The sequence below is a fragment of the Trachurus trachurus genome (assembly GCF_905171665.1).
Source record: "Trachurus trachurus genome assembly, chromosome: 14".
NCBI lineage: Eukaryota > Metazoa > Chordata > Actinopteri > Carangiformes > Carangidae > Trachurus > Trachurus trachurus.
In genome coordinates, this window is record NC_139903.1 from 2,662,329 (window position 1) to 2,686,500 (window position 24,172).

At 43.7% G+C, this 24,172-nt stretch overlaps 1 protein-coding gene across 2 annotated transcripts in view; it reads right to left on the reverse strand.

Annotated features, from left to right (window-relative positions):
• LOC310996889 (complement C3-like) overlaps positions 1-23,403 on the reverse strand; it is a 69,446-nt gene extending 46,043 nt beyond the window's left edge. Inside the window, exons 1-21 of one of the 2 annotated variants that reach the window (XM_083986397.1) lie at positions 23,246-23,403; positions 22,475-22,670; positions 22,171-22,333; positions 21,952-22,028; positions 19,699-19,787; positions 16,811-16,893; positions 16,619-16,706; positions 16,372-16,474; positions 15,560-15,677; positions 15,243-15,358; positions 5,697-5,846; positions 4,007-4,106; positions 3,818-3,909; positions 3,544-3,735; positions 3,236-3,391; positions 2,964-3,090; positions 1,448-1,522; positions 994-1,191; positions 775-895; positions 573-661; positions 340-479 (exon numbers count right to left, since the gene is read on the reverse strand). In XM_083986397.1, the coding sequence (XP_083842523.1) occupies positions 340-479; positions 573-661; positions 775-895; positions 994-1,191; positions 1,448-1,522; positions 2,964-3,090; positions 3,236-3,391; positions 3,544-3,735; positions 3,818-3,909; positions 4,007-4,106; positions 5,697-5,846; positions 15,243-15,358; positions 15,560-15,677; positions 16,372-16,474; positions 16,619-16,706; positions 16,811-16,893; positions 19,699-19,787; positions 21,952-22,028; positions 22,171-22,333; positions 22,475-22,670; positions 23,246-23,322 (2,550 nt within the window). In that variant the 5' untranslated portion in view covers positions 23,323-23,403. The remainder of the gene's footprint in view (positions 1-339; positions 480-572; positions 662-774; positions 896-993; positions 1,192-1,447; positions 1,523-2,963; positions 3,091-3,235; positions 3,392-3,543; positions 3,736-3,817; positions 3,910-4,006; positions 4,107-5,696; positions 5,847-15,242; positions 15,359-15,559; positions 15,678-16,371; positions 16,475-16,618; positions 16,707-16,810; positions 16,894-19,698; positions 19,788-21,951; positions 22,029-22,170; positions 22,334-22,474; positions 22,671-23,245) is intronic. The other variant, XM_083986398.1, reaches the window with a different exon arrangement.
• Positions 23,404-24,172: the final 769 nt, after the last annotated feature.

Below are 24,172 nucleotides of genomic sequence, written 5' to 3' on the forward strand. Positions count from 1 at the left end.
ACTTATAATTTCAGTTAATATTTTTCATTGTCCATTAAAATATTAACATTACCTTTAAAAAATGCATATTTTAATTACAACTAATAACCATAAGCATAGCTGTCAGTTTTATCTTAGCTTTAATTGTCTGCCAGAGAATCAATTTAAACTTGAGAAGGAGAAGATGCAGTGTAAATGTTGTGTGACATTGCTCCAGCTGCAGGACTGACTATCATGTGGGCAGCGATTACATACTGTAGACTGGTGAAACAGTCAGTCAGATTTTTGCTGTTGTTTTTGGCCTTTTTTCTATCCATCGACTCTGGTGTGAAACAACAGAGCAGGGTGCTACAAACTTACAGTGACTCGTTGATCGCTGTAGTTATGGAGGATTGCCTTAATTTCCAGCTGCTCTCCACGGACAGCAGAGTAGGGTAGTCTGAGGTCGATGAAGAATTTCTTGCTGACAATTACTTCCAATGGTTCACTAACACAGATTCCTTTAAAATAAAAGGGAGAAAAAGTGATTAAATGGAAGTAACAGATGAGAGATAATGGATGAGAGAGGGTCAGATGCATCACTGAATTCTCACCATAGTAACTTGACAGACTGATGCCAGTTAACTGCCAGGTTGTGATTGAGTCTGGCAAAGGAACATTTTTATCCTGCGACATAGTCTTACTGAAATGAAGAAATATGTTTTGGCTTCAAGAGGCAAAGAGAAGTCTACAAATTTAGCCATGTCATACATTAAGTTATCAGTGTATTTTTTGTGTTAATTTCTTTTGCCTCACCAGCTGCGTGTGTTTGGAGGGCAAGAACCAAGTTTGATGTCTGACCACAGCCAACTTTCAGGAAATTGGGTGCGAGAAACAAAGTCATTGCTGTCCTTGTAACTGTCGTCATCAGCTTCACCTAGTTGCAAGTTACAAAGGTTACTATTTTGATTGTTACCAGCGTGACCGTGATTAACGAACAAGGGCTTCTGCCTGTCCCATATCCCTGTCTCTTACTGCGAGCCAGATGGAGTTCTTCATCTCTTCTTTCAGTTTGATGTGTCAAAATACTGTTGCAGCAGTTCAGGAAGGCATCAACACAGGCTTGACCATCTGTGATGTACTGGCTGCGTCTCTCACAAGAGTATGAAAGAGGTGTTTCCCTCATGCCATCCAAACAACACTCTCGTTGTTGTTCAGTTTTATACTGACTCACTGAAAAGAAAGAGGGTTGTGAAAGAGACAGAAGTAAAACAACACACAGAGCGGAAGGGGGGTGATGTTTTTCCCCCTTTAAGCTACATTTTTAATCGATAAAAATGTGTGATTAATTGTGATTAATAGCAGACAAGGCTGGACATTGTGATAGATTGCAATTGAAAGTCCTAAAATAAATTACTGAAAAAGGCAACACCTTATTTGGATTAATATGACTGTATGTGATTGAGTAGTTTAGTTCTGTGGTACTTACATAAGCTGGTTCTGACTGACATTATAGTATCAGATCGTTTCCTCCTCTTGGGGGCTTCCTTCGTACAATTCAATTCTGAAAACACAACACAGACTGGATCTTTAACATACTCCAACAAGGTCTTAGATTTTAGCCACATCTGTGAATCAACAAAAAACAAGGTCTGCTCATGTGAAAATATGTCATCATGGCGCACGCTACGGTTTCCAAATTGTCCTCTGGACAGTGGGTGCAGTGGCCACCTAACACTAACCCCTTCAAAAAAGCAGATGCATAACTCTACTCTTTTGTCTGTGTTCAAGATATTGAAGATGGTTTCTTCCACCGCTTTGAAAAGCCAAAACAAGTGTGTACAATAGCACAACTTCATGGTTGGCTACCAGTTTCTCTTTTTCTTCTGCTATTTATTTTCTTTTTTCTTTTTCAATTTACCCGTAAAATATGTGATACTGGATACGAGACGCATGTTAATGGCAGGCGTAAATGGGGTGAAGGAAAGGTCTGAAAATTGTGTTCTAGTTGTCATCTAATTTCCTCTTAGGCCGTAACCACACCTAGCATTAAAGGGGACCTATTGTGCTTACTGGACCCCAGTGGAGCACTATTGAAAGTTTTGATCAATAGAAAACTCCACAACTATCACATGTGTACTTTTACATTCTGGTTCCCTCTGAAACTTTCGGATTCAGCTACCCCCGCTGCATAGTGACATGCCTCCTCTCACATTCAAGGAAGGAAAGTACAGAAATTTGCTTGTTTACTATTTTAGCATATTAAAAATGAAAATGTTGACTTCATCCATACAACCATACGTCTTGGACCGATATTAGGTGGGTCAAGATTTATGTGGAGACACTTGGAACTGGCCACTTGGATCAATACAGATGCATTAATGCCAGGTCTTCACAGGGCCATATGACAGATTTGTATTTTTCTGTGCCCAGAATTAATAATGTCTCAATTATTAAAGGTTATAACTACAACTTTTTCATCAAAAAGATACATTTTTCAAAAATAATGCATCCACAGAATGTCTAGAGGGGTGCAGAATAAAAGTATTAATTTTACTGGATTTTTTTAAAATAGTATATAAATAATTGTTTAATAAATTTTGGCGGGTCCGAAATATGTAAATATTTACATCTGGTTACGTTGGCAACATCGGCATGGAATGATCTCTGTGGCAACAGCATTAGAACGTTGATGTCACATGTCTACTGCTGTAACTGGCAACCAGTAAAACTGAAGGTTGGAGCGAGAGCAGGCAGAGTGAGTTCTACACCTACTGGCCAGGAGGAATTAAACTTGTAGCTATCACCTTTAAATTAAATAGACCTTTGATTGTGGTGTTCACTGAAAAATGACATTTACAGTAAAATTGAATGGCAACAATCAACAAACAAATAAAAATAGAAACAGTATTTAATCTTTTTGTATGGCAAGATACCGCAACAGCAGAAAATGACAATCTGGTCGAGGAAGTCTAAACAGTGAGACTGTAGAGTAGGCAAGTCACCTTGTCTGTAGGGAGTCCCACCACTGCTAGACTCAAACAACAGCCCAGCATCATAGAACACACCCATATTATCCTTCCCTCCACCTGGTGTGCAGCCTGTGTCATATTTCTCTACAAGGTCCCACACCTGAGGGGGCAGGGTCAAAGTCATTTACAAAATTACAAACACAGAAGGCATTAGGATACAGTATCCGTATGTAGTATGAGCTCACACTGTACACACCTCATTCAACATTTAAAATGTGAAGGGAAAGTAAAGTTGAGCACATTACCTTTTTCTGTGTCAGACGAAACTTGTTATTCAGGACATATACGCCTTTGTCAACTGCCACCAGTCCCACTGTGGCCCCTGGATCTCCAGTGACCAACAGATTAAAGGAACTGCGAGGCTCATAGGTGTTTTCATTTCCTTTTGGTTCTAACTTCAGCTAAATGTAAAAAAAAAAAAAGTGGAACTTAATGAAAAATGCTGATTTGTATTAAAGCATTTAAACCATATGGAACTACCTTTTATTAAGTTTGTTGGTCTTTTTGTTCACTTCATCGTAAAACAGTGTTAAATCAGTGCTGTTTGTCTCACCGAGCCCATGCAGGTGTCCTTGACGTCCACCCAAACAGAGTCTGATACCACTTCATTGGTATTTGTATGGTAGTAGGCTATGATGCGGACCCATGGCAGCATTTCGTTGGTGATGGGAACTGTCAGGGAAATTAGATTTTGATTTTCTTTTGTGAAACGGCCATATCTCACAAGTTGACTCCTGCTTAAGATCTGGGGACAGAGTTACACATCAGCACTTAAAAAGCAAGAAAAATAGCTTCACAGAGGTCCACATGTGCAAAGCATATCTCACCAGGTATGTGATGTCAGTTCGTATCCTTTCCATTGTCTGTTGTCTGTTGAAGCTGAGAGTGATTTTTAAATTCTTCTCTGCTGTGTCCACACCTGTAAAAATGTATTATGTAATGTGAGCAAGACACTGAAAACTTCTTGTCCATGGTTTATATTTTATCATCTGACATTATTTCAGGTTTTTCTTTACCTATGTGGATGTAGTTGTTGCCAATACTTTTATATGGGAGAGCATTCATAGTGGCTGATGCTTGCTTTTCAAGTGGAATGTCAGGATCAGCTGTAGTTGCCTGTAATTAGAAACAAACACACACATCAACACACAGTTACAGTCAGTAGTCGAGTTGTAAAAGGGGGAGGTGAAGGGGCGAGGGGGTAGGGGTGTAATTCATGTAAATTCGTTATCAAAACAAAACACTGACAATAAGACTTCTTACGCCGGGTTCACACCGGACGCCGAAGCGCCTCAAATAGCCGCGGAACGGAGACCGCTTCCTTTCGGCGCCCTTGTTAACCAATGGTGTAGTTCAGACCGGACGCGAAGCGCCACGATCGCTCGCACCCTGCAGCGATCGTTTCAGCGTCTGTTCCATTTTGTGCGCGAGCGATCGCGTCAATCTTGGCAGGAAGTCACACATGAAACAACGAGAGAATCCGGTCAATTTTCAAGGTGTACAGAAATGGCCGTTTGTCCTGTTTGTCGCGCCGAGTTGTCACGAGCTGCAACATGAGTTTACCCAAGTAAGGAAAACTTATTTGATTGGTCGTTATCGAGCGGGCGGGATATTCAAAGCTTGGGGCGAGCCTGAGGTTGGTGTGTGTGTGTGCGTCTCAGACGTTTGAATGACGGATGACGGATCCAACATCAGTGGCTGATGAATCGTGAGCAGGCTGACGTATAATCCGTGCGCCTGTATTATCCAATGCGCAAAGTTTGGGCTACATCATCTGATAGATGAGTTATTACACTAATTTTTTGACCCAGAGTGGGCTTAAATTCAATTTTCTTTTCTGTACAGCTTTAATATAATTATGTTATGTCCAACATTTAATGTAAAAAGGGGAGTGATGGAGAGGGGGGATGGCATTTTTACAAGGGGGATGATTTTGATCGTTTGATTGCATCTTTTCGATTCAGATTTGTGTCACTTCCATATGTAGTTTGATACAGATCGGGAGGAAATGTTCAAACTTGATGATAAATCTTCTATTTGAAGAGGTCTAACTCAGTTTTAAGTGGTACTTACTATCCTATCACATCTATGGCAGCATTTTACCAGCCTGTGATGGTTGTCAGCAGTTAAACCCCACACTTTGGTTCTGGCATTTTCCCTCCTAATTTTATTATGGGACAGTTATTGACTTTTTCCAATTATTTCCAAAAAAGGACAACTACCACTAATAAGAAAAAAAAAATCTTTAATGTCCACAGTGTGGAAATTTGTCTTTGGCTTCACAAATTGGTGGAAAAGTAAAATCAAATGCTCTCAGAACTGTTCCAGCCATCTCTGCATTGCCTTTTCTCACTACACAAGATTAATATTGACAAGAGGTATTTATTCATTTATTTTCTCAACAGAACAAATCTGACTTCAATTAATCTGTTCCAATCAATCAATATTGTGTTTGTTGTGATGTGATGTGACACAGTTTTTTGTGTATTTTTGTTGTTGTTTTTGTGTGATTTTGTGTGTGTGTGTGTGTGTGTGTGTGTGTGTGTGTGTGTGTGTGTGTGTGTGTGTGTGTGTGTGTGTGTTATTAAAACGTTCGGGTGTCAATATGTAATTGCCATCCTTTCTTCATTACATCTGTATTAAGAATCTATTTATCACTGTGCTTTTTGTTAATGTTTTGTTGATCCAAAAAAAAAGTCAACTTACAGTGATGGTCAGACTTGCAGCTCCATCGTTTGTATTAACAGTAGCCTTTGCGATGCCGTTAGGTCCTGTGGGGACTGCGTGCTCATTTCCTGGCCTCACAAGCACTAGTATGTTATCTGCTGGAGTTTGATCTGGATTCATAACTTCAACCTTTCAACAGAAAAAAGCAAACAGACAAATAGCTGAACAATCAGAAAACATCTACCAGTGTGAAGTAATCTTATTAATCTTGACTTAGTATTACAAAATTTGACCAACAAACTGCACTGTCCTACGAATTATGACTAAAACAAGTGGTCCATTGGGTGAATTTCTATTTTTCTTCTGGAAGATCATCTGCTGCCTCTGGATCATGATGAAGGTCAATGGCAGATCAAAATTGTTAGGGAGGAATTTGTGGTGATGCAGATGAAGAAGAAGAAGTAGCAGAGTCCTGGATGTCTTATGCTGAAGGAGTTTATTTAGGCTCGGCCGAGGAGAACAGAAGAGTCGTCAACACAACATAAGTGTGTGAGGCCACCTCAATTCCGAGGGTCAAACAGTAAAGCTCAGGGCCAGATTCACAAAACGTTCTTAAGAAAAAAAATCTTCTTAAGTCTGCTCCACGTAGCTTCACCAGCTCTGGCATCAACTCTCTCGCTCTCCACCCAGTGCACAACAAAACAAAGCAACCACCACACAGGACTAGAAGCCCATAAGTGATGATTAAAACGGATTTCATTTGTATAAGTCTAACATTTATTTTTGGGCACAAATCTATGACCTACTAGTCTAAACTTGTCTAAAAGTTGTTAAAAAAAAAAGGTGATTTTTAGAGTTTTACCTATTCACAGTAGGGATTTTAACTAAGACAGGTCAAGGTTAGCCTGGTCGCGCCCACACTAGTGACGTCACGCCTCGCAAAAGCGCTGCTGACTTCTAGTCTGGCCAACCGTGCTATTAACTGGATTTCTGTCTCCCGAATTTTCGGGAACTCCACCCTCTTTTTCGAGAGCCAATCAACGTCGAGCCTCTCCAACGGCTCTGGGTAGAGGCGTGTTCAAGTAAGTGACGCAGTAGAGCAGCGGCCGGAACCTCATTGTAAACAGCAGCATGGAGCAGCGGACAGAGGAAAGAGCGGTGTGATTGGTTTAAGCTTCGACACCGCCTATTCTGGCTTCGACCAATAGCAGACTGAGGCATTTGAGGGGGGCGGGTAAACCAGGTTTGAAGGATGCGCTTTGAGAAATGGATTCTCTTAACGTCTTGGCCAGACCCAATGCTGAGTATCAACATTGGAAAGTCGTGCCAACCAGGCTAGGTCAAGGTTGTCTTAAAGTTAAAGCAGAAGTAAGCGATCCGGTCGTTTTGGCTAATGCTGCGTTCCAGGCAGGCTTTTGAAACCGTAAATTACAGCTTCAAGTCACAACTGTCATGGTTTTGGTTTGATTTGGATTTTGTGTTGGCCTGTGCTTGTGTTTCTCTTTTTTTCTTCCCTCCGTTTAGGTCTGTGGTGACAGGGGGCGGAGCTGACCCACTTCCAGGTTGCACACCTGCATCCAATTCCACCTTCATCAAGCTCCTCAAAAGCTCCTTCGCCAGTGCACCCAGCTGCCAGATTATTCCGTTCCATGCGGTAGTCACCACTCATTCAGTAAGTCTTGCCTGTCCTGCCAGCACCTTTTTGTAATTCCTCCGTTTTTGTTTCCCTGTTTTCAGACAGCCACGTTTTGGAGTCCACCGTGCCTTGGGTCAGCTCGTCCCCTGCCGCCACCACCTTTTCAGTTCTCGCCCCTCAGTTGGTGGTTGTTTTTCGTTTGTACTTTTGGACTTACCATTTTTTGTTAATAAACTCTTTTCATTACTTGCACCCCCGAGTCCGGCTCCACACTCTGGTCCAAAACCCTCCCACCTGACAGAATAATCTGGCCAAGATGGACAAAGAGGAGTCGGACCGCTTCAACAAGGCGATAACAGCTCAGGGTGTTTTGCTCGGACAGCACGAGTCGGCGTTTGCTCACATAATTGAGACTCTACAACAATTAACCACGAACGTGGCGGAGATCGGCGGACGTTTGGACAACGTGGCAGCACAAGTCTCGTACCTCGCTGGAGCTGCCCATGGACTGGGTTCGCCATCTGATGCGCCAGCTGCGGCCGGCACCAGGGCCGCATCTCCCAGGTCCGGGGCCACCCTGCCTCCTCAGCCTCGAGAGCCTTACATCCCCATCCCCAACAGGTACACAGGAGATTTAGGGACATGTGCTACTTTTTTGCACCAGTGTAATTTAGTGTTTAGCCAACAGCCTAGTACCTATGCTACAGAGCGGTCCCGGGTCGCATTTATAATGAGTCTGTGTTCTGATAAAGCAGCCGCATGGACCCTAGCTATGTCAGAGAACAACCCTTTCTTGTGCTCAGACTTTGAAAGTTTTACAGAAGAGATGCGGAGAGTGTTTGACCACCCAGTGAGAGGCAAGGAGGCAGTCAGCCAGTTAATATCTCTTAAACAAGGCAGAGAGTCAGTATCCCAGTATTCTCTGAATTTTCGCATCCTAGCTGGGGAGAGTGGGTGGAATGAGGTGGCGCTCCAAGGTATATATTTAAAGGGGTTATCTGATGAAATCAAGGATGAGTTAGCGGCCCGGGACGAGACCAGTTCCCTAGAGGAACTTATTAGTTTAGCCATCAGACTAGATAACAGACTGAGGGAGAGACGCAGGGAGAGGTCTGAGAGGCAGAGGGTGTTTTCCGACTCTTCCAGCCTTCGCCATCGTCTCCAGCCGGTGGTTCCGGAGTCTACAGCCAGGGTTCCCAGCAAGCCACCTGGAGAGACCACACCACCCAACTCTTCAGTGGAGCCTATGCAGTTGGGACGCTCTGGATTGCTACCAGCAGAGAGACGGCGTCGGTTTCAGCTCGGTCTGTGCCTCTACTGTGGGCAAGAGGGACATCATCTGGCAACCTGCCCTACCCGGCCAAAAGAGCTGGCTCACCAACCGGTCGGGGGGCGCTGGTGAGCCGCACGACTCAATCCCCTCTCCACACCAGTCGTCTTCTGCTTAAAGGTACCCTACTCCGGTCATTAGATTCGCTTTCTGTGGAGGTTTTAGTTGATTCTGGGGCAGATGATAATTTTATGGATGAGGGTTTGGTTTCCACACACAACATCCCTCTAGTGAAATTACCCCAACCCAAGTCAGTTCTAGCTTTAGATGGCCGCTTAATCTCCTCTGTAACTCATACCACTGTTCCCATTACCCTTGTACTGTCAGGCAACCACACAGAGGAGGTGGTATTTCATGTCATGCCTGCTCCCTCCACGCCTGTGGTATTGGGGTTACCGTGGTTAAGGCTCCATAACCCCACTATTGACTGGTCCACTATTTCTGTCACGTCATGGAGTAGGTTTTGTCACCTTCATTGTTTGAAGTCTGCTATTCCAGCTAGTGTAGCTGAGGTTCCTAGTCCCATGGAGGACATTGACTTATCAGTGGTGCCTAGTGCCTATCATGATTTAAGTTTTGTTTTCAGCAAGGATAGGGCCCTGTCCTTACCCCCCCACAGACCCTATGATTGTGCTATTGAGTTGCTGCCCGGCGCCCCCCTTCCGACCAAGAAGCTCTACAATATCTCCAGACCAGAGAGAGAGGCCATGGAGACCTATATTCATGACTCTCTGGCAGCAGGTCTCATCCGGCCCTCGTCTTCTCCAGTCGGTGCAGGGTTCTTTTTTGTGGCAAAGAAGGACGGGTCACTTCGACCCTGCATCGACTACAGAGGTTTGAATGACATAACTGTTAAAAACAAGTACCCATTACCTCTGATTGACTCTGCTTTCTCTCCCCTGCGTGATGCCGTCCTGTTCACGAAACTGGACCTCCGGAATGCCTACCACCTGGTAAGGATTAAGAAGGGAGATGAATGGAAGACTGCCTTTAATACTCATTTAGGACACTTTGAGTACCAGGTAATGCCATTCGGCTTAACGAATGCGCCCGCAGTTTTTCAAGCTCTCATGAACGATGTTCTTCGGGATATGCTTGATAAATTTGTTTTTGTTTACATTGATGACATTTTGATTTTCTCCCAGAGTGAGCAGGAGCATGTCAGTCATGTCCGGGCAGTTCTCCAAAGACTTTTAGAAAACAAACTGTTCGTGAAAGCTGAAAAATGCCAGTTTCATGCTCCCTCTGTTGGGTTTCTGGGGTATGTGGTTGGGCAGGGCCATTTGGAACCCGATCCGACCAAGATTCAGGCTGTTTTGGACTGGCCAACTCCAGAGACCCGAAAACAGCTCCAAAGGTTTTTGGGTTTTGCAAATTTTTACAGGAGGTTCATCAGGAACTACAGTAGGATTGCAGTACCATTAACTCAACTCACCTCTGTTAAGCGTCCCTTTTTGTGGACTCCTAGTGCTCAGGAGGCATTTGATGTTTTAAGGACTATGTTCTCCACTGCTCCTGTGCTCATTCATCCAGACCCAGATTTGCAGTTTATCGTAGAAGCTGATGCCTCCGACACAGGAGTTGGTGCCATTCTCTCCCAACGTTCTCCTGAGGATCAGAAGCTCCACCCCTGTGCATTCTTCTCACGTCGTCTGACACCTGCAGAGAAGAATTATGATGTGGGGAACAGGGAGCTTCTTGCAGTTGTGCTGGCCCTGCAGGAGTGGAGACATTGGTTGGAAGGTGCAGTACATCCTTTTATAGTTTGGACTGACCATAAAAACTTGGCTTATCTTCATTCTGCACGTAGACTCAATAGTCGTCAGGCCCGGTGGGCTCTGTTCCTGGGAAGGTTCCACTTCACCCTCACCTACCGCCCTGGGTCTCGAAATGCAAAGCCTGATGCCCTGTCACGCCAGTTTGCACCAGTGGTTGAAGAGACTCCGGCTGAGAGGATCCTTCCACCCACCTGTGTGGTTGGAGCAGCCAGGTGGGAGATCGAGAGGGTGGTCCAGGAGGCCCACCAAGATCATCCACCACCTGAAGCCTGTCCACCAGATCGCCTTTTTGTTCCCTCCTCCCTGAGGTCTCCTGTGCTCCAATGGGGACACGCCTCCAAGGTGGCGTGTCATCCTGGATATCACCGGACGCTTTCCCTCCTTCAACAGCGCTTCTGGTGGCCGTCCATGAGCACTGACACCAGGGAGTTTGTTGCCGCCTGCTCTGTCTGTGCCCGAAGCAAATCCTCCAACCGAGCTCCAGCTGGCCTCCTGCGTCCCTTACCTGTCCCTCAACGACCCTGGTCTCACATTGCTGTGGACTTTGTCACGGGGTTACCACCATCAGAGGGTAATACGGTAATCTTAACCATTGTTGATCGTTTCTCCAAGGCAGTCCATTTTGTTCCTCTGAAGCAGCTCCCCTCAGCATTGGATACAGCTGACCTGCTGGTGATTCACGTTTTCCGCCTCCATGGGATCCCCTCAGACATCGTTTCAGACCGGGGCCCCCAGTTCACCTCCCGGGTGTGGAGGGCTTTCTGCCAGGCGCTGGGGGCCTCTGTCAGCCTCTCCTCTGGGTATCACCCCCAGACCAACGGCCAGACAGAGCGCGCCAATCAGGATTTGGAGGCATCCCTTAGGTGTGTTGCAGCTCAACGCCCAGCCTCCTGGTCCACCCATCTGACATGGGTGGAATATGCCCATAACACCCTGGTCCATTCTGCCACAGGTATGTCACCATTCATGGTTTCCCTGGGTTTCCAACCCCCTCTTTTCCCTAGTCAGGAGACTGAGATCGCTGTGCCGTCGGTCCAGGCCCATCTTCGACGTGCCCGTCGGGTCTGGCAGGAGGCCCGGGCTGCCATCATACGGACCACGGAACGTAATCGCCGCATCGCCGACCGCCATAGGACTCCAGCCCCAGAGTATCAAGTGGGTCAACAGGTATGGCTGTCAGCCAGAGATTTACCGCTGCAAGTGGAGTCCAAGAAACTCGCTCCCAGGTACATTGGTCCATATCCTATTGACAAGATCATTAACCCCTCTGTGGTCAAACTTAAGTTGCCTCCTGCTCTCAAGATCCATCCTGCCTTCCATGTCTCTCTCCTGAAGCCCGTTGCTCTGAGTCCACTTAGCCCTCCGGCCGACCCCCCCCCTCCCGCCCGTATCATTGATGGGCACCCTGCACACACGGTCCGACCGGTCATGGGTGAGCAGGGCTCTTATTTTGGACAAGACTCTCCTTCGGGACTTTTATCGACGTTACCCTGGGAAACCAGGTGGGCCGCCAGGTGGCGTCCGTTGAGGGGGGGGTACTGTCATGGTTTTGGTTTGATTTGGATTTTGTGTTGGCCTGTGCTTGTGTTTCTCTTTTTTTCTTCCCTCCGTTTAGGTGTGTGGTGACAGGGGGCGGAGCTGACCCACTTCCAGGTTGCACACCTGCATCCAATTCCACCTTCATCAAGCTCCTCAAAAGCTCCTTCGCCAGTGCACCCAGCTGCCAGATTATTCCGTTCCATGCGGTAGTCACCACTCATTCAGTAAGTCTTGCCTGTCCTGCCAGCACCTTTTTGTAATTCCTCCGTTTTTGTTTCCCTGTTTTCAGACAGCCACGTTTTGGAGTCCACCGTGCCTTGGGTCAGCTCGTCCCCTGCCGCCACCACCTTTTCAGTTCTCGCCCCTCAGTTGGTGGTTGTTTTTCGTTTGTACTTTTGGACTTACCATTTTTTGTTAATAAACTCTTTTCATTACTTGCACCCCCGAGTCCGGCTCCACACTCTGGTCCAAAACCCTCCCACCTGACAACAACTTACGACTTTGTAGCGTTCCAGGCAACCCACTCGTGTTTTTCCGACCTGTTTTACCTGTGAAAGTCACTATAACGGCCACTCGTAACTTCTGACCCGTGAACTCGTACCAGATCAAACTGGTACGACTTCACAGGTCGGAAAAACACCAGTTACGAGTTTCCTTGAACGCACCATAACAGTCCTCGTCCCTACGTCACCACATTCACGGCGTCCCTTGGCTGCACACACAGCCCTGCATGCCGTTCTCTCTCCTCATTGGATAAAAACTGTAGGATACGATAAATGTTTTCTCCTGGGCTCAGAGCAGAGCAGAGTGACTGACAGACCCGTGTTTCGGTCCAAACACTCTATGTAAGTGATTGCTGTCAGAAGATACAACTATTTAAGACTTATATTAACACAAATATATCACTTACTTCTGCTTTAAGAAAAAAGTAAAGAACAAATTTGAGAACCTTGATTTCAAGAATACCATTTGTTCTTAAGTTTTTTCTTAACTCTTTGACTGCCAGCCATTCTCACAGCAGCTTCCTCCAGCTTGCCAGGCATTTTCCAGCTTTTTGACTGATTTCCGTAGACCCACCATATATTATGTACTGTTACTACATACACATTCAACCCATCAAAGGAAAGATGAGGGTCTCTACTTTCCAGCAAAAAAAAACTGTTTGTTTCTATCTTGTTCCAGTCTTGTGAAATTGGTGGTTGAATATAGGTTACTTTAGCCCAAAATGCCATTTTGTCACCAAAATCTTGAGAAAAAGAGGTTTTTGTGTCGGGTGTCATATTCAGGTGCACCAGTACAATTGGCTCCTTTATATTTTGCTTTAGTGATGCCTCAACATCTGTACAGTTGTTCTCTTGTAAACAACAACTAAATCAACACTGACAAATGACTTTTGATGACAAAAGACAAAACATTTAGCTACTGACACACACTACTCCAGCCTCTTTTTTTCTTTTCTTTGAGTTACAACTTTTTCTTTCCTTTCTTTTAGTGTGTGTGGGTGCGTGACGTGTGCGTGTGTGTGCGTGTGTGTCTGTCTGTGTGTGTGTGTGCGCGCGTGCGCGGATCAGTTCGACAGGTTTTTGTAGCCGAAACACAGCACTTTAGATCAGATCCAGCTTCCTCTGGTCAGCAGGCAGCGGTCTCACTCACGCTCTTTGTCTCACACACACATCTACACACAGCCTACAGCTCTGGCTGACGTGCCCCCTGAACTCAACCACAGACAGTCTCTGTACGCTCACAACAGACACTCCCACCATCTTTAGCTCTCGCCAGTTCGCCGGCGCCGTCCGCTCCTCATCCACACTATATCGCAGGATTTTCAAGCTGCTATCCGAGTGATTTCTCGCAAAATCTGGCGACTTTCCAAACGCTCTTGACGACTAACGACGGGCGATCAACGGGGCTGTTGTTACTAACGTTTGTGCTTTGTATCACGGAGCTGCACGGAGCTTCGACGAGCTGCCGAGCCGCCATGAGCCCCGCCGCCGCCCCCTAAGCTCTCACCGGCGGCCAGAGTGTCACGGAGCGGCGCCGCTGCAGTCAGACACCCGCTCCGCTCCGTGAGGGGGGAAAAACACGCTATTTTTTATATCTCTCAATCCAAATGTGTTTTTCTGCACTTTATTTTGATGATACAAGTCTGATCTTCACAGAGGAGTAGGGCAAGACATTCAACATGGCGTTGCCATTAAAAAAACGCTAAGACGAGTTATCTCGTCTTTGGCAGACTACGCTTGGATTCGCTAAGACGAGATAACTCGTCTTTGGCAGTGAAAGAGTTAAGAAGAAACTTAAGAACAAAGTTGAGAAAATACTTAAAGCAGAAGTAAGTGATATTTTTGTGTTAATATAAGTCTTAAATAGTTATATCTTCCGACAGCAATCACTTACATAGAGTGTTTGGACCGAAACACGGGTCTGTCAGTCACTCTGCTCTGCTCTGAGCCGAGGAGAAAACTTTTCTTGTATCCTACAATTTTTATCCAATGAGGAGAGAGAGGCATGCAGGGCTGTGTGTGCAGCCAAGGGACGCCGTGAATGTGGTGATGTAGGGACGAGGACCAATAGATCCATGACGAGGGCGGGGGCTGCTAACTCCATCGGCTGACAAGAAGTTATGGTGCGTTCAGGGCAACCTGTAACTCGTGTTTTTCCGACCTGTGAAGTCGTACCAGTTCGATCTGGTACGAGTTCACGGGTCAGAAGTTACGAGTGGCCGTTATAGTGACTTTCACAGGTAAAACAGGTCGGAGAAACGCGAGTTGCGGGTTGCCTCGAACGCTACAAAGTCGTAAGTTGTGACTTGAAGCTGTAACTTACAGTTTCAAAAGCCTGCCTGGAACGCAGCATTAGCCAAAACGACCGGATCACTTACTTCTGCTTTAAGAACTTTTTTGGAGAATATGACTTCTTCTCTTTTTTCTTCTTAAGACAGAAGTTAAGACAAAAATGACACTTAAAGGGACAACGAGGAGTTTTGGAAAAGTGAAGTGTTTTCCCACTACATTTATGAGTCTCCGCACCGTGAAATTCTTTGACCGGCGCAAAACAGACTCATGTTTTCATTCATCAAGAATTAAAGTCAGAGGTTGGAAGTTCACAGAAACTATCTAGGGAAGTAAAATTATTCTCTAACAAAAATACTGTACTATTTGCTTAAATTTACTCAGAGATCATTTCACTGCACGTGGCATTTGAATTAATGAATGAATTTAGAAAATATGATATCAGGCTTTTTAGGCATAGATGCAAAGATGCAAAGAAAATAGATTTAAATGTAAATCTAAGTGCTTTACCTCAACATTGAGGGGCATTCCTGGTTTGAAATATTTGGGGGTTTTCTTGAAGAGAATGGAATAAGGTGAAGTGACAATCTGGATACTTCTAAGCTCAGCCTCCACCATTTCCCCACCTGTGTGTTGATGCAGAAAGACAAATACATGAACACACACTGATCACAAGAGTTTGTTTTACATTTGTTCACAGTAAACTAACATTTATTTATTGATATGATGTCTATAAACCATTTAGAGCATCAATAGAACTGAATAAACCCTGTGTGCTGATTATGAATTACACATGGTCAAACAGTCACTTACACTGACTTTCTTACCATTCTCTGCCAGCACACTGACGGCAACAAATATGGAACGCCCAACCAGATCATCCATGTTGAAGTTCTGTGTGATGTGCTCTTTCTTCAGTATGACCTCTCCCTCACCCTCTGCGATCTGATGTAAGACAAAGCATTTCAATGTATTTAAAAGTAAGATTAAAAAGTATTTTAATCATTTAATATATTTAATAAATTTGACAATTAATTGACATCAGCAAAAAACGGGAAAATCCAAACAATCCTTAAGTCTTTCCAGTCAAGTGCTGGTAAACACCAAGCTGTAAAACAGGGGATAGAAGGGCCAACAAACGGACACACATTTGGCATCTGCTGTTGCATGGTTTTGTTGGCGGTATGAAATTAATTTCTTTCATGAGCTGTGTTTTGGCATTTTGCCCTGTCGATATATTTTGGTGTGAGGCATGCTTTAAACCTCTAACAATACATTTGCCTGTCCTATTCATCACGAGTGATTAACAAAGTGTGCCTACTTTGACTCAAGGTAGGCCAGTGCTCTGTGCAAAACAAAGCTCAGTAATTATAATTTGACAAATGACTTGTCAAACAGGCCATATTTTCCTTGCAACCAAAAGTAAAACATAATAACATCTGAATTTTTCCATTCAAATAATTCTTGTGATGTGTCATAGTCATCTTCAAATGGTATGAGTAATTAGCAGGTAAATAGTAAGTGTAATATATCTATAATATATTTATTTGGTCAAATCCAAATAATTGCAACTATGGAGCCACTGAGAGAAGTTTAAAAAAAGCTTTGCAACCATCTGGGGTCTCCTCTGTGTGCTCACCTCCACTTTCTGAACGGAGTCAGGAAAACTCTTCTTTTGACCCTCATGCACAACACCAAATACCGCGAAAGCTGTCCCATCAACCTCTTCACCGAACAAATACCTAAAACCACAGGAGGACAATGACAAAAGAAAATAGCGGGCATACTTGCTCCAAAACAACCTCCTAAAAACATCTGTCATGTTCTCCTCCTATAAATCTACTAAAATGTGTTTTCTAAAGTCACAAAATAAAACCTCTACATACTTAGCTTGGATGTTGATGGTGAGAGTTGCACTGTCCACGTAGAAGAAGGAGCTCGAAGGAATCAGTTTCACTTCAAAACTGGGCAGCACTGAAACATTCAATGCATCTTGTTTGTATCTAACATCAGGTCAAAAGTAAACAAGTGTTTTATAGATTTCAAAGTAAATAACAGTTGAGGTGACACTGACTCACCATATTCTTTGACCTCAAACTCTGCAGAGAAGGTATGTTGTGGGTTGCTGTGGAACTTGGCCACCACGTTCCAAATTCCAGTACTGCACACACACACACACACACACACACACACACACACACACACACACACACACACACACACACACACACACACACACAAGAACACAATGTAGATAACAATTTGACTTCTGCTGCGCTTCGTGGGCACAGAGCAGTAACTAATACCCCTTTCCCACTGGCCAAAAAACCTGTTTAAACCCGCTAACAATCGGCTTTTGGTGGCAGTGGGAAGGTCAAACGACTCGGCAAGCATCGCGGGTTCAAATCGCTTTTAATCGGCTCTGCTCGGCTTGCAGTAGGAACGGGTCAACCCGCTAATTTACGTGATGACGCTGAGCGTTACGTGACGCCACGTCATCGCGCCGGTCGCGTCTCATATCACCAAAACAAAGCTCTGCTCCGCTCTGCTCACATTCGAGACTGGGATCAAAATATCAAAGAACACTGACCAAAAACGATTGAAAAAAAAGAAGCAACAGTCTTTTGTGTGTCTGACGTGTTGCGCTGCAGACGTCCGTCATATGGCCGGCTGTTCTCCGCGGTCCTGGTGCTCAGGTCAGCCAGACGCCTCGTCTGCCCCCGCCGAGGACCTCACACTCGGCCGTGGCGGCTGTGACATGACACGGTGTTTCTCGTACCGCAGATTAAAGTGGGGCAACTGGTTTATGCTCGGCTCATTTTGGTCAATGGGAAAGGGGCCAAATGCCGATTGTTAGTGGGTCGACCCGCGTTTAAAAAACCCGCTAATTTTAGGCAAGGCAAGGCATCTTTATTTATAGGGGAGTGTAGGAGCCATATTTGTGCTTTTATTTTGGTGTTTGTACTTGGCGGGTTTTATTGTGGTGACTTCCGCTGACACCGGAAGTGCATGATGCACTACGGGTCACGGGGGGGTTATTTAAACCGTGGACAATCAGCCTACCAGGTGTGCTGGTCGAAGACATACAGTTTTGACCGTGTCTTTATGTGCTTTCGTGTCCCATCCGCCAAGGAGGTATTGTGTATTTTGTTATAATAAATGTGTGTTTTAGCACAAACCCTCGCCTTGGGCACCTTTTGTTGTTAGCTGCACTAGCACGCGTTCGAACACTGGAGACCAGCAACCGTGCCCTCTTATAGGGAAAAGAAGGGCACGTACAGGATGAGTGGGGTAAGATGAGCCAGTGGGTAAGTTGACCCACCCCTTGTTTCTAGGAAACTATAGGAAAAAGTTAGCATGTGACCAAATATTTGGGAGGCAGGCATCATTTCATGGAGTCTGTGAAGATTAGAACCACGTGAGTAAAGTGGTTTAACATTTATGACCCAAAAATCATTTTTCACTCTCGAGAGTGAATTTTGTCGATCATAAGTTTCATGAGAATTGTGTTTAGACCAAAAGAGATGATTGCAAATGTGTTTTATACATGGGTTGTGGTATCTATGAGCTACAACATGAGGTAATAAACCTAGCATGAAACTGCACCATTTTAGCTGTGGGAGTGATAAACCCAAGCTAAGGTAGCTGTGGGGTAAGTTGAGCCACCTATCCTATACACTTAATGAATGTATTTTGGCTGTATATGTCCAAATGATTAAATCAAGATTCTGTATGTTTGTGATTACAGTAAGTATGTTCCTATAAACAGGAAACGTTGTTTATACTGTGCCAAACTTTACTTTCAAAGAAAAATATCTGGGATTCTTCCCAAGATGCCACGTAATCGCAAAACTCCCCAAATCTCAGTGAGTTGGTGGCTCAGCAGGAAGTCCCTGCAGTTTGTGTTCACCTGTAACCTGGACAGATGAAATATTAAGTAAAGGGGGAGGTAGGAGATGGATAGAAGGAAAGAAGGGGGGGTTGATCAATTTACCCCACTCCTATGGTCAACTTACCCCATTCATGGGGTAAGTTGAGTCACAAGACCACTTTTTTTGAACATGCTATATTTTAAAAACAGTTATATTTACACTAATTCTGTTAATGTGTAGGGATGCAAAACATCCTGAAATATATAGATGTGTTAGTTAGGAACACAACTATAATTGTCTTGATGTAGTGATCCTGAATACAAAAAGTGGCTCAACTTACCCCACTCTCCCCTATAGCGCATTTCATGGTATTTAAAAAATCAGAGAGAGCAGCCTCGTTTGGTGACAAGAACAACAAGCTCTCTAATGTAGGAACATGAGGAGAAAAAACATATGCAGGTTTTCTGTAACATTATAAGCGTCTCAGTTTTTTGTTATTTGTGTCTGTCCATTTGCATCTAATGTTCAAAGAATTAATGAAAATAAATTAGAAGTTCAGCACAAGTTAAATGAGAAAATTAATTCCAACTTAGTTTTGCTAAGCACAAAGACCAAACAGGATGTCAGCAACTCTAAGGGTCCTCCATCCATTATGCAATGTTGCTAAATCCCAGGCTAGCTGATATAGGGTGAGGGTGGGGTACATGCTGGACAAGTTGCCCGGCTAGTGCAGGACAAAAACCTTACAAACACTCACATTCACATCTAATTTAGAGTTGTTAGTAGAAGGAAACCAGAAAAAAAACACCACACAGCCATTGGGAGAACATGCAAACTCCACCCAGAAAGACTCTCAGATCCAGGAATTGAACCCAGAACCCTCTTGCGGAGAGAACACCACCACACCACTGTGCCATTATGCTGCGTTTTTAGCAAACGGCCACAAGGATTCTTGTGGGGAAAAAAATGGTACATGTGCAATTGGTGTAGAGTGTAAATATCCATTTATATACATATATGTGTATCATGTGTATGTAAATTTGCCAATAGAAAATAGGATGTATAGAAATTAGATTACTAAATGAAAATCTCACCTGACAATATCAGCAAGTTGGTAACTTCCAGGGTAGATTCCTGAATTCGGAGCGACGGTACCAACGGGAAAAGTGATGTCTTCCGGTGTCTAGAAATAAACAACAGAGTCTAGCCTCTTTACAAACAAATACAAATAATTGTAATCAAACCATAATAAGAGAAAGATTTGAACAAATCAGCTGCCTGTCAGGTAGAGACATACGTTCATTTCTCCTTTCTAGTATGCTATCGGACACTCATTGTAACTATCTGAGCCTGTCAGTTTGAAAAAAATGCAGGTTTATAGGGCGAACTTTTGACGGGAGCCATTTGCCCGGTTGCCCGAAGTTTCCCTTTAAGAGGCCTTGTCCAACCCCCTTAACAACATGGATGCAGAAGATGGCCAAAAAGAAGAACTTTACCGACCCTACAGGATTCAGCAGGGAGAGGGCAGCATCACAAAATGTTTAGCTCAGTTGAGCACCCGCCCCGTGTGTTGAGGCTATAGTCCTCACTGCAGGCGGCCCCGGGTTCGAATCCCGTGCTGAGTGGCCCTATCCTGCGGGTCATTCCCGCTCTCTGCCTCCGATTTTCTGTACCTGCCTGCCTCTTTATCAAATAAAAGGAATTCAATTGATGGGTATAATCAATTGCTTTTTTTTTTTTTGCTGAGCATCAGTGTTTGGAAAATCAATGTACTGCTAGGAAAGCAACTTTATAGCCACCAGCAATGATGGCATGATTTGGCTGATGGAGTGTTGTGAGATAGGCAAGGCAAGGCAATTAGCCCATTTTTACAAAAAGTTTGGGCCCTAATTTCGTACCAGGCGCAGGCGAGGCGCACGGTGGTGCAGCGTGGCGAACCCTGTGCAGTGCTGATCGGTTAGTCAAACAGGTCTACCATTGGCCCAAATAGACTGAATCGCCTGTCACTGATTTCCATTGAAAGTGATATTGTTGTGATCACAACTCTCCTAGCTCTCAGTTGAAGGAAGTTATCCAAAAAAGCACTGAAAGCACCCGCAACTTCCGAAGTGGACATTTGGTTTAGTTATTGTGCTGCCTAAGAATTTATTGCTTTATTTTATTCAGGTATTGTGCAGCAGTTCAGTTTTTGTCTTTGTATGTTGTAATTTTGACTAAGGAAAACAGGATTACTGTTACCTGTTGATTTAGAAAGCTAAAAGCTGATGCACTCTCAGTGCTTTTATTTTTTTTAATTTTTTACTGCCTTTAATTGTAAAGGCTGTCTGAACGTGCACATTTCTGTGAAATATTCCTAGTACACTTATACATGGGACTTAATTGCCTTGTTTTGGTAAAGCATGAGCTAGGTGGGGCCCCAAACAAAGAGTAGCCTAGGGGCCCCTTAATCTGCCCCTGACAGTAATAAATCTGCAACTGACTTGTCACATGAAGTCTGCATTGTTGCATTGGTATGATCTAATAGTTATTCAACACAGCCATACTCTGTCCTGCATGTTGTACACTGGTTCAGATTTGCGTACACCAGGTCAGACCTGATTTGAGATTTTTTTTGTCATTCAGATTGATAAATGTCCATCCTTGCATCAGATTTTGTCTACACCCATTTTTTTGCGTAAGTAATAACTGATAAATGAGGGGCAGTGAGTGGTGGGACAGCTGTCACTGGAGATCCACATCAAACCTATACTACTGTAAAAATAAGGTTCACTAAATGTGTTGTGTCATTTTAGAGGGATGTAGGAGACTGAGGTGAAAATAGGAAAACAATCTGTTGTTGAGTGGAGACACATTATCAAAATATTACATTTGATTACGTGCTTAAAGGGATAGTTCACCCTAGAATGATATTTCGCTCATTATCTACTCACCCTCATGTTGACTAAGGGCTGGAAGAATTTCCATCCATTCCAATCACGCGAGATTTGGACGGACCAGGAAGAGGAGCTTCGAGAAGCTTCCGCTACAAACAAGCTTAAAATATAGACTTATTTCATTTTTTTCGGGACAATTACGCAATTTGGGGCTTCAGCACAAGACGGACATTACATACGAGCATCATGGAGGTATTTGGATGTTTTTTTGTGTGTGTTTTTTTACGAAGAGCTCCGGTGTCCCTTTGCAACCGTTGCATTGAAATGCACTGCTACGCCAAGACCCCCTGTAACTCAGAGAAGGGACGGTGGACTCTGGAAATTCTTCCAGCCCTTAGTCAACATGAGGGTGAGTAGATAATGAGCGAAATATCATTCTAGGGTGAACTATCCCTTTAACTTAAAGTTCAATACCTTAATCTCAATGTCAATGGAGGAATTCCTCTCCACAGGCTCCATGCCGGGTGTCACTGCAAAAATCCTGTAATGAACTAATAGGAGGAGAGACAGGTTTATGTTCCTGTGGTCCACAGTATTTACATAATGAAAAGTACTTGATAACTTGATAACTGATATAAATAAAATCAGCACAGTTTCTTCAGTCTCTCAGCACTGATGTAGTCCTGGACTCACCTCTGCTGTTGGGGGTGTACAGAGTCTTGTCAGTCTGGATGAAGATGTAACCAGAATGGAAGGACACTAAGACAACTTTCTCCAGAATCTTGTCAGGAAAATGAGCTTGCAGGTAGACATACTGCTTCGTGGTTGAGTCCCTGCTGAATACTTCTGCAGGAATCTGAGGACAGACAGACCAAGAGAGGAGCAGTGTGTGAGCAGCAGGGTGTATATGATGAGCATTTCTGCATTCCTTATCTCCTACTCTCTTATTTGAGGTCATGATAGAATGTGAAGGCATAAGTAACAGTGTGCCAGGTACCTGTATTTGTCCAATTCCCTGGAAATGTTGTGCACTGGTAAGGGTAACAGATGTGGATGCCAGCCTTGAACTTTTGGTTGGGAAGTTCATGACAGTGATCCTGACCTCCTTGTCTGCACCACTGCAGTCTTGACACTCCACAAAGATGTTTTCTATTGTTCCTACACGCAACAGGTTAGGGGCAGACATCACCTTCCTGCACAGCAGTGGGAAAAGACAAAGATTGAGAATACATAGTAGTCACTGTGCACCATCTGCTCTTTGAAATGGATCAAATCTGTAAACCACATATGATAATAGTAATAGTAGTACAGTGTTGTCACTCTCATTATAAAAAAAAACACCTCCTTGGCATCAGTGTGAAAGAAGACAACATGGACTTTAAACATGGTGAGTTTTAAACTTTTGATTATTTTTCACTAGATCAATGCAGCATTTCATCATGATTCTGGACTCTGTTTGCTGAATCTAATGTTAAACATCAATGTGCAGAAATGTAGAGGTACTTACTGGTATAATTCAAAAGACAACATTACCCTAATTTACATAACACAAACTGTAAGAAAATGTTTTTTATCATGTAAGATGAAGAAGTAAAATACAACTAATTTTGTCAGTTGTTTCGACTGTTTTTGATTTGATTGAATTGATCTGCATATTCATTCACTGAAATGGGTTATAAGAGCAAAGAGCCCCTGAGGTTCAGCAGTTTTTTGGCTGCATTGATTAAAACACAAAGAAAGTATAATTAGGTGAGGTAGATCTACTTACAATTCAGATCCATCAGTCCGAGATATCAGAGAGGTAAAGGCCAAAGTGGCCAGGAGCCACAACAGAGTCCTGCTCATCCTCCTCCTGGATCTATTCTGCTGTCAATGCAGATGATTGCTCTATACCCCCTTTTATCCTTTCACCTCTCTCAAAAAAAGGACACATGATTTCCCAGCAGTAGTTGGGAAACCGTTCAACGTTATCTCTGTCCTGAAAAAACTAAACATTAGAAAATCAATGAGGGTTTGCATGTTTGCCTGATTTCTAAAAGTTAGATGAGTACAGTGAACAGTTCATTGCAAGAAAAACAGAACAACATTTCAGTTCTACTCCTGAAAAAGAGACTTTGCTTGCTGTGTGAAAGGTGAAATTGAGAATGGCTATTGCTGTTCATTTTACTGCCCTGCCGACAAGGACATAATCAATGTACTTTTAAAATGTCCAGTATACAACTTAATTTCCTATGGCTGAACAAGCCTTTTTTTTCCTTCTTTTTTTGTGCTTCAGGAAGTGAACTTTTTGCAACACACAGTTTATTTGCTAAGGTTGGAAGAGAGGGAAAATACGATATTTTGAATGAAAAGAAATGTTGGACCCAGGAAGGTCGAAGAACATTGTGTTCATCATATGAAATCATCACACGTCATTTAGAGTCAATTTTAAGATTCTTTTATTTGTTTTTTTCAAAAACAATGGAGCAACAATTTTACTGTCTGTTTTATTTATTTTATTGCCTTTAATTTTTTTGATGTCTTTATGTACAGCACTTTGTTTTCAACTATGCTTGTTTTAAAGTGCTATATAAATAAAGTTGAGTTTTTTTTTAAAATGTAGTCTGTGACGTGAGTAGCCTTTGAAGGAGAAGAAGAGAGCTCGGTTTCTCCAAAAACGGAGCTCCCGCTCTAGTTTCAGAGAAAAATGCACTTT